Here is a 10,942-nt window from a genome sequence, read left to right on the forward strand (position 1 = left end):
ATGAGTGACCTATTTAAATTGTGGGCATTTATGTTGGATTATGATCGGGTTCTATCCATTGTTGGAAAAACAGCAGTAACTGTGTACCCAAATGACAAATTCGAATAAAAATCATAATTTTACTTATCAAAGTCACCTATGAAGTAATGTCAGAGTGAAAAGTGATCTAGGAAATAAAATTTGACCTAAGAAATTGGTCAGATAGCAGCAATAGCGGTAACAACAACAACAATGGTCGACAAGAAGAAGATGAAAATGGTGATAATGAAGTAGAAGATGTTGAATAAAGCAGCAGCAACAATGAACATCAATAATCATAAAGAGAGAGAAAACAACAACGGATGAGAAGAAAGAGAAAAACGTCTTTTTTTCCTCTGTTTCCTGTTATATTAACTAACATTTGAATCAAAGTGTAAATTAAAAAACTTGTGGATTATTTTCAAACTTCCCCAACTTTCTTAATCCATAATAAAGTAATTGTCAACTCCACTCAATAATTAAGATTTGTATCACCTACACCTTATTTTAAAACTCTTTTGTCACCAACAACTCAAAGCCCCAAGTAAGTAATGCCCTTTATAAGTAAGTAATATGTTATAAAAATAAAATATAACATTTAAAATAGAAATATTTCCACGTATAAATTCTTTAATAAATATTGGTCTTTCTGCCCACTTGGGGAATTTAACCAACTTTTCCTTCTTGAGAAATGAGAAATGCAATATGCCAGAATATTTTTGAGTTTTCCAATATATACTTTTTGATTATTGTATATTTGTATGTAACATTTTTCTAACATGCACTAGTTACGAATGGCTACTTTTTAAAATTTTATTTTAATTATTATAATTTATAATATTTTTTAAAAATAAATAATATATTATTTTTTAGATATTTTAAGTTGTTAACTATTATAATGTATAATATATTTTATGTAATTTTTAAATAATATATATCGCTCTCATTGTCCAAACTTTTGTGTCATTGATTGTCAATTATATTTTTTTAAATAATTTAAGTTTTAAATTGTTGTGATGTCTAATATTTTTTTCTTCTATTCCAATTTAAGTGTCATAATGCTTAGATGACCATAATAATTAATTATGGGTGATTTAATAAAGTTATGATTGAAGCAGCGAAGCAGACATGTATTAATGACTCACAACAACTAATTAAAAGTAATGTAATAAAATTATTATAAAAAATAATTTTGAAATTTTTTTTGAAGTGGACCTTATATAAGATGTCAAGTTAATTTAAAACATCAAGAGTTAATTTATCATTTTATATCTATTTTACCTTTTTTATCAAATATTATTAATTGACAAAATACGTAAATGGTCATAATAATTAATTAAGAGTGACATAGTAAAATCACGATTGAAACAACGAAGTGGACATGTCTAAATAGAAGAGATATAACTAAATTACTATACAAAAATACTTGCCAGGAAAAAATAAATGGGTCTCATAGAAAATGTCAGGTAAATTTAATATTAAATATTATTAATTTTTTAATACTTAGATGACTTTATAATAACTTTTTAATATTAATTTTTTAGTATTTAAATGACTTATAATAATTGACTATAGGTGATATAGTCAAATTATGAGTGAAACAGCTGAAACAGATATATCATTAATATCTATTTTACTTTTTATTATATATATTATTAATTTTCTAATACATAAATAACTTATAATAATTAATTAGAGATGACATAATAAAATCACAGAGGAAGCAGCTTATGAAATAAGCAAGAGAAACAGATATATTGACGGAGATACTTGAAGCAGTTGAATCAGAAATGTCATAAATGCCTATTTTACTTTTTTTATTAAATATTATTAATTTTTAATATGTGAATAACATATAATAATTAATTAGGGGTGCTATAATAAAATCAAGTACTAATTAAAAGTGATATAGCAAAATTACTATAAAAAATATTTGTAATTTTTTTTTAAGTGGACCTTATATAAGTCGTCAAGTTCATTTAAAATATCAATAGTTTATTTATCATTTCATATTATTTTTTTACCTTTTCTATCAAATATTATTATTTTTTAATACTCAGATGACACATAATAATTAATTAAGATCGATATTTAATGAAGCTACGATTGAAGCAGCTAAAGCAAATACGTCATAAATGTTTATTTTACCTTTTTATTAAATATTATTAATTTTTAATACATAAATGACCTATAATAATTAATTAGAGGTGATATAGTAAAATCACGGATCAAGCACCTGAAGAAGAAGTAGGCAAGAGAAGCAGACATATTGACGGAGAGCTGTCTGCTTCTCCTGCCCTTTCCCAATAAACAGGAGAAGCAGACATATTGACGGAGACAATTGAAGTAGAAATGTCATAAATGCTTATTTTACTTTTTTATTAAATATGATTAATTTTTAATATGTGAATAGCTTAAAATAATTAATTGGGGGTGATATAATAAAATCAAGTACTAATTAAAAGTGATATAGCAAAATTACTATAAAAATATTTGTAATTTTTTAAGTGGACCTCATATAAGTCGTCAAACTCATTTAAAATATCAATAGTTAATTTATCATTTCATATTATTTTTTACCTTTTCTATCAAATATTATTATTTTTAATACTCAGATGACACAAAATAATTAATTAAGAGCGATATTTAATGAAGCTACAATTGAAGCGGCTGAAGCAAACACGTCATAAATGTCTATTATACTTTTTTATTAAATATTATTAATTTTTTAATACATAAATGACCTATAATAATTAATTAGAGGTGATATAGTAAAATTACGAAGCAAACAGCTGAAGAAGAAGCAGACAGGAGAAACAGACATGTTGACGGATAGCTGCCTGCTTCTCCTGCCCTTTCCCTCTTATTAGAGAGTAACTAGTTGCAAAATACCTGTGCAAGGCACGGCCCAATAATATAAGATCAAATAGTAGAAATATTTTTTTAAAAGTATACTATTATTTCTTTCTGAATATTATTTGAATTTAAAATTTGAAAAATATTAAAAATCTTATTCTCATTTCTTTCACTTTTAGTAAAAATTTTTTTTTTCAAATTTTACGGTAATTTTTTGATAATAATAAAGATGATTCTTAAATTATATTCATGTTCTTTAGGTAAAGTACATTCAAAGAACTAATTTTATTATTGTAAAAATTATAACAAAATATAACTTCAACTTCAAAATTTTCAAATAAAATTAAAATATATTTGTAATAGTATGTCGTAACTCGTATATGAGATCTAATATATGGCATTATTTAGTTATATTATTTTGAAATATTACCTTTTTAGAGTAATATTTAATTATAATTTATATATTTTGGATAAATTAGTCAAATTGAATAATTTTGCCTATTTTTCTTTTAAGATGAGGTTATGAATCATATTTTAAAAAACACATTCAAACTTTAACTCAAACTTTAAAAAGAATCATAAAATAAAAAAGAATTTTGATTATTCAATAGAAAGAAAGAATATATTATGAAGGGATAACAAAAACAAGAAAAATAGATAAAGTAGTGTGTATTTATGTTGTGGGTCCCAAAGTAAGTCCGCAGTTCTTCCACAATTATTACTAAAGAAAAAGAGAAGGAAAAGATGCAATAGAGGATCGATCCACAGACCTCTTACATAAAAAGCTCAGCAGTTAGCCACCAAACAGTAGTTGCATTAAAAATAATTGTTGTCATACAGGTTAGAACCCGCGACATAGTGTTTGAAATGTCAGGCTCCGTCCACTATGCTATTCAGCTGCTTTGTGAGGGAAGCACACAAAGCTCAAGTAAAGATGTTGACGATCTATTGTGTACTTTCCCTTTTTTAAGTAAAATATACTTTTATATTATTTTATATGACATGATTACTAGAGAATAAACAACTTTTTTTAATTACGATTTTATTCCAATATCTTTTTTACTTTTACAATACTTTTTTACCTTTTATGTAATGTTTTAATTATTTATATTTTAATAAAAATTGAACTTTTCATATCTCAATTCACACACAAAAAAGAGATTTAAGCTTTCTATCTGAACTATTCAGAACTAGCGGAACTTTATATCAAACTATGATACCTAAATTATTGGGGGTAGGCCAAATGTTTATCTTCAACCACTTCTAGTATCAATTCAAGATTCGATTTTCGACTCTCGACTCTGATCTAATACTCAGCTTCCGATCTTAATCTAAGACACAATTTCCCATATGATCTAACTCCCAACCCTCGGCTCCAACTCGTGGTCAAGGTTGGGTCCTAACTTAGGGTCGAGAATCGAATTGGATCAAGAATCAAGTTTTGAGTCAAGGGTCGGAGTTAACACAGATAGGGGTCTAGGTTCGTTTCAAAAATGGGATCCAAGGTATAGCATCATTGTATTTATTCAGATTATACCTAACTACTTTTAAAATAATATTTCATTCTTCCTAGCCAAAAAGAAAACAAATTGAAAAAAATAATAAAAACATATACCTTAATTTATTAGATTTACTCAAATTCCAACCATACAAAAATAATTATAAAAGCACTAGCTATTTATATATCTTGATTAAATATATCGAGGGATAGTTATGTATCCTTATAAAAAAATGTATCTTTATTAAATATATTATGTATCCCGACAGATTCAAAATAAAAAAAAGTATCGAAATTAATTATGTATCTTACAAAGAAAAAAAATATATATTTATTTAATATATTAACAGTTAATTATGTATCTTGATAAATCTAAAAATATCAAAATTTCAGAATTTATGCTTTTTTGCCAGAAAAAAAAATTACTCCAAGAAAAATGGGACTTTGGATTAAAAAGGACTCCCAAGTTATCTAATTAAGTGGGAGTCCTCCAAGTTTTTAAAATTAGGTGAGAGAAACAGTTTTATTTTTATTTTTTATTTTAAGTTTTTCCGTCTAAACAACTTGTTCTAGTTGTAGAACAAGTTTTTTTGATAGTTATTGACAACTTTACGAAGTTGTTCAACAACTATCAAAATTGTTCAACAACTGCATAAGTTATTTAATAACTAGGCCTAGTTATTCAATAACTGAGTGGAGTTATTCAACAATTGCATAACGTTATTCAAATAACTAATATAATTATGCAATAATTATTCCAATTATTCAAAAGACTTAGTTAGTTTTATTTTTTTAATAAACTTGCGGATTCATTTTTCTCAAGAAAAACCCACCTACCGCCGTTGCTTTTAAATATTCGTTTTCATTTTCACGAGTACAGAAGGGGACACTTCTGTAGACTTGCAGCTCACACAGTGTGTGTGATTCAAAAATGGCGGAGAAGAATCGATTGGTAACAGTTGCTGCTCTTCAATTTGCTTGTACCGACGATGTCTCCACCAACGTCGCCACTGCCGAGAGGTTTATTTATTTGTTTTAAATATATGTTGTTGATTTTATGGTCATTTTTGCTTTTTTAATTGCCAGTAGAGTTGTTATATGTAATTCAAGAGGTTAATCTCGTGTTTATGACCTTTTTTTTAATATATGTGATTGAGTTTATGGATATTTTTGTTTTTTTCCAATTGCCGGTAGAATTTTATGTGATCTAAGATGTTAATCTCGTGTTTATGACCTTTTTTTTAATATATGTGATTGATTTTATGGACATTTTTGTTTTTTTTAATTGCCGGTAGAGTTATATGTTATCTAAGAGGTTAATCTCGTGTTTATGACCTTTTTTTAACATATGTGCTTGATTCTATGGACATTTTTGTTTTTTCAATTGCCGGTAGAGTTGTTATATGCAATCTAAGAGGTGAATATCGTGTTTATGAGCTTTTTTTTCATATATGTGATTGAGTTTATGGACATTTTTGTTTTTTAATTGCCAGTAGAGTTGTTAAATGTAATCTAAGAGGTGAATATCATGTTTATGACCTTTTTTTTAAATATATGTGATTTATTTTATGGACATTTTTGTTTTTCCAATTGACCGTAGAGCTTGTATATGTAATCTAAAGAGGTTAATCTCGTGTTTATGAGCTTTTTTTAATATTTGTGATTGAGTTTATGGACATTTTTGTTTTTTTTGGGATCCCATTTTCGTACCAACACAAGATATGCTTATTGGAATCTCGTGTTTATGACCTTTTTTTAACATATGTGATTGAGTTTATGGACATTTTTGTTTTTTCAATTGCCGGTAGAATTGTTATATGTGATCTAAGAGGTTAATCTCGTGTTTATGAGGTTTTAGGCTTGTATTTTTATATGCTTAAAAAAGGGCAGCTGGTGCACTAAAGCTCGGCCCACCACAAGGATGTGTTTTTATATGCTTGTGAAAGGGAAAAAAAGGTGTTGGGATTTGGTATAAGTGAGAAAATTGTTGGGATAGAAAACATTAGGGTGTCATGTGGAAGGTAATAGTTGCAAATCAAGATGATGATAATTCAGATGACAAAGAAAACTATACTAAAGAAATTTATTGTTTATATTGTTTGAAGAGGAGCCTTGGAGTAACAGATAAAGTTGATGTCATATAGTCGGGAGGTCACGGGTTCGTATAATAGACTGTTATGGTCAGGTCCTTCCGGATCCTGCACCAATGGCGAAGCCAGAATTTTTACCAAGGGGATTCAAAATCGAAAGGAGTAAGCACACCAATTAGTCGAAGGGACTCAACATCAACTATATGTACATAAAAAATAATTTGAACTGTGTATAAATAATATAATTTTTCGGCGAAGGGGGTTCCCTAGCAATATGATGGCTCCGCCCTTGCGGCCTGTGCATAGCGAGAGTTTTAGTGCATCAGATTGCCCTTTATTTGATATAATTTGATCAACTGAACTATATGGGAAACTAAATTGAAAAGCATAGTCATAAAACATATTAGGAGAATAAAATTCCCCTAAACAAAACTCTCTAAAGATTAAATTGTGGATGCTATTGTGCTTGTGTTGGAAAAAATGATCTTCAATTTATTAAAGTCCAGAAATTTTCCTCCAAGAAAGAACAAATCAAATATAGATGAGATTTTTTTTCAGCAAGAAAACCTTTTCCACGAAAAAAGGTAATAAGGAAACAGTGTAACTTGGTACCTATTGCTGGTGGGAGGTGACAGGTATACCGCGGAGTTAGTCGAAGTGCCCGCAAGCTAGCCTGGACACCACGTTTATATTAAAAAAGGGTAATTCTGATTATGGTAGAAAATCAGGTAAAGTAGGAAATGAAGACAAATCCTAACACAAATATGGTATATTAATCACTTGAATGAGAACTACATACCAGCTAGCAACCACTGTCAGCTTAATCTAGAGATATCCTCACACCTCTCCTCCTACACATTCCATTACTAGCTAGACTACTACAGGAAGAAAATTATTACATCATCCAAGTTTGAACTAGTCCTGTGATACCATAGATGCTCTAACATTACAAGTATACGTAATTAAAATTACAAGTATACGTAATTCTCCTTGATGGCAATCCAACTTGCACTTTTTGTCTGCTCAAATACACGCTGATTTCTATCCTGCCATATAGCATATACTACCTATGCATAGAGCCATACACCAATTTGAGACGTTGAACATGTCGAATTTACCTTTTGGCACTCCTTGCTGATGCATCCATCTGAACATTCTACTCCACAGTTGTTTGGTGAACACACAAATGAACAAAAATATGATCTCTAATTTCTAATTCATTATTGGCACAGCACACATTTAGCATTCACATCCATTCCCCAGTCCAACAGTCTGTCCATTGCAAGCAGCTTATCATGAAGTTGTAGCCACATAGTAAACATTGTTTTGGGCCTAGCACTGTTGCAAACATCACTTCCTTTCATGGCAACCTAATCCCATCTCGCAGTAGCTTTGGCGCCCCTTTTGCGTATCTGTTATGCCCAGTTTTGCGTTATCTTTTCCATTTCCAATAGAAATACATTTAGGATGTGTTCGGTATGGAGGAAAATATTTTCCAAATAGGTTTCCCATTATTCCATGTTCGGTTTGTCAAAATTTTGGGAAACATTTTCTGTGGGAAAACAATTTCTTAAAGATGAAGAAAATTACTTCGCTAGTGGAAGTAAGCTGGATAAACAAGTTCCATAACTGTTATTCCATATTGAGTGTGTCCTCCTTAGTCCTTACCGTCCAACACACCTCATTTTCAACCTCACTCCCATAGCCCCCATCCCCATCCCCACCACCCCAAACCCTCACCTCGCATAGTATTTGTCTAGATTATATATGTTAAGAGTCCCACATCGGAAGAAGGATGGGTACTTGGTCTCCTTATATGGACTTGGGCAATCCTCCCCTCATGAGCTAGCTTTTAAGGTTGAGTTAGACCCAAGATTCATCCATTAACGTGGTAACAGTGCCAAGCCCATTCAAATTCTTTGTTCATCGATGTTGGGCCCCATATAATGTTGTTCACACTCCAGTTAACAAGGTGTGGGTGTGCGGGGGAGTGTTAAGAGTCCCACATCGGAAGAAGGATGGGTACTTAATCTCCTTATATGGACTTGGGCAATCCTCCCTTCATGAGCTAGCTTTTGAGGTTGAGTTAGGTTCAAGATCCATTCTTTACAATATACAAATACTTTTAGGATAATTTTTCTCACTTACATACTGAACACAAGAAAATAAGTAAGAAATCCACTTATTTCCCTGAAAAACGTCAACACGCCATTTGGTGTCCAAAAAGTTGAGGAAATTTTTCAATCCACCGGTAGAGTTGTTCTATGTAATCTAAGAGGTTAATTTACTGTTTCTGAGTTTTTGGGCTTATGTTTTTATAGCTTATTGAAAAAAGGGGTTGGGATTTGGTATCATTGAGCATCTATGTAGCAGTTATGAGTGTGCCTAGTGGTCAATGAAGTAGGACGAGAACCATGAGACCTCAGGTTTAGTCCTAGCAAAGGCAAAAGCATTAGTTTGATTTCTCCAAGCATTGGTGGAAGAGTTACCTGGTCCTTGAAATTAGTAGAGGTGTGGGCAAGCTGGCTCGGTTACCATGGTTATTAAAAAGAAACATCATTGAAAATCTATGTTTCATTGGACCTATAAAAGGGAATTAATTTTATCTTTTGGAAATTTTTACATTTTCTGGCTCTAAGATTATATACTCTTGATGCAGATTGGTTAGAGCTGCTCATCAGAAGGGCGCAAATATCATCCTCATACAGGTAAAACATCACCTGATTTTTGGAATATCTAGCTACTACAGAAATACCCATGTGTGAAATGCATTTGCTTCTTTTGGAAGATAACCACTGATCTGTTTTTCCTCTCTCATGCAATAATATTCACTAGTTTTGATGGGAATATTTTGTCAGCTTGGTTATCCTTGGTCTACTGCTGAAACTTCATGTCGAGCTGTTTGCGTTCCCTCGAATTGTCTTATTGGATTCCTTATGTAGTACTCTACACTGAGTGCTCTTGTAAGTCATATTCAAAAGCTTTGGGTGTCCTCAATGGATTTGAAGCAGAGACACCTCGCCTGTTTTATGCATTTGTAGGGAATAGCTAAAAATGGAATGCTAGTCTTCTTTTATGTGTCACCAGCATGTTAACCGACTCTAGGATTTGCTCAGATAGTCGTCCATTTGAATTCCAGTTCTCAATCCAAATGTCCCTTAAGTTTGGGAATAGATTTATTTCCATTAAATGTTATATAACTCTCAGCATAATTGAGCATTTTTTGCCTCAGGTGACAAACTCCGTTAAATGTGATGCAATGGTAGTTGAGCTTTGTTATTTCAAAGTAAAAGCATCTTTTTTGAACGCGTACTAAATTCCGCAATTGAACTGCGGATTGACATTTACATGTTCAATTGGAACAGTCAGTATCATCTCTAGGTTACAGCTAGCCAAATTTTAAAGCACTTCAACATTTTCAGCTCAGGATGGTTTAAGCAGTCCAATAAACCAGCAGCTAGGTAATCTTGGCTTATGGAGAACTGCCTTTACTCAGAATATTGAAGCATTAAAAGAGAGAGAGAGAACATGATAAAGAATTGGTATTTGAATATCAGGCCATTTCACTAATAGAATAAGTGAATGTTAAAAAATTTAAGCGAGAATAAGTATTTGTTGTGAATACTAAGCACAAGTATGTGCGTGCTTCAAATACAGATGAAGAATCTTCATATAATAATATAAGCTGAGCTAAAAAGGGTGTGTGTGTGTGGTGGGGTTGGGGTGGGGATTGGGGTGGGGGGGACCGGATAAGTGAGGCAGTAGGAATTACTAGAAATTAAAGAAATGATGTTCAGAATTGGTGTCATTCACCGATTATAGTAGGATGATGATTCTCCTTGCTCGTCCTGTATCTTATCCTCTTTGGTTGTGCTGTCAACCATTCTTTCTCTGTATAAATATATTTCCTTCTTATTCGTCCTGTATCTTATCCTCTTTGGTTGTGCTGTCAACCGTTCTTTTCTCTGTATAAATATATTTCCTATGTGTTTGCGTGAAATTGTTTCAGTAGCTTAGTTTAATCATTTCCTTCTCCTGCAACCCCATTCTTTTGAGCTTTTAAAGATTTATCCAGAAATAGCTTTGAAACTTTTATCAGTTTCAAAAAAAAAAAATCTTTGAAACTTTCCTGATAATTCCTAGGTCCTTCTTGACCTGTTTCGTAGATCTTGTGTGCTTCTTGATCCATACAGTGAAAATGTGGAAACTCAATTTGAATGCAGAAGAGACAGTGCCATTTAATGACCAGGAAGGACAGAGAACAATAGCAGGTCTTTAACAGAGTGCGGGATCATTTCACATTCACAACAAACTTGTCTGTTATTACTGGCTCTTTTTTGTGGACAGATGTGAGAATGAAGGATAATTGCTGAAGTAGGGAGGTAGTTTCGGATGGAACAACCATGAGTAGAGCGTCGGCAACCATCCCGTCACATTTAATTGAGCTTGTTAACTGATAGCAAAAGCCCTCAGGCTTTGT

At 31.3% G+C, this 10,942-nt stretch overlaps 1 protein-coding gene across 1 annotated transcript in view; it reads left to right on the plus strand.

Moving 5' to 3' along the window:
• The first annotated feature begins 5,155 nt into the window (after positions 1–5,155).
• LOC107847876 (N-carbamoylputrescine amidase) overlaps positions 5,156–10,942 on the plus strand; it is an 11,373-nt gene continuing 5,586 nt past the window's right edge. Inside the window, exons 1-2 of the mRNA XM_016692445.2 lie at positions 5,156–5,392; positions 9,122–9,170. Of these exons, the coding sequence (XP_016547931.2) occupies positions 5,304–5,392; positions 9,122–9,170 (138 nt within the window). The 5' untranslated portion in view covers positions 5,156–5,303. The remainder of the gene's footprint in view (positions 5,393–9,121; positions 9,171–10,942) is intronic.

Source organism: Capsicum annuum, chromosome 11, assembly GCF_002878395.1.
Source record: "Capsicum annuum cultivar UCD-10X-F1 chromosome 11, UCD10Xv1.1, whole genome shotgun sequence".
Classification (NCBI taxonomy): domain Eukaryota; kingdom Viridiplantae; phylum Streptophyta; class Magnoliopsida; order Solanales; family Solanaceae; genus Capsicum; species Capsicum annuum.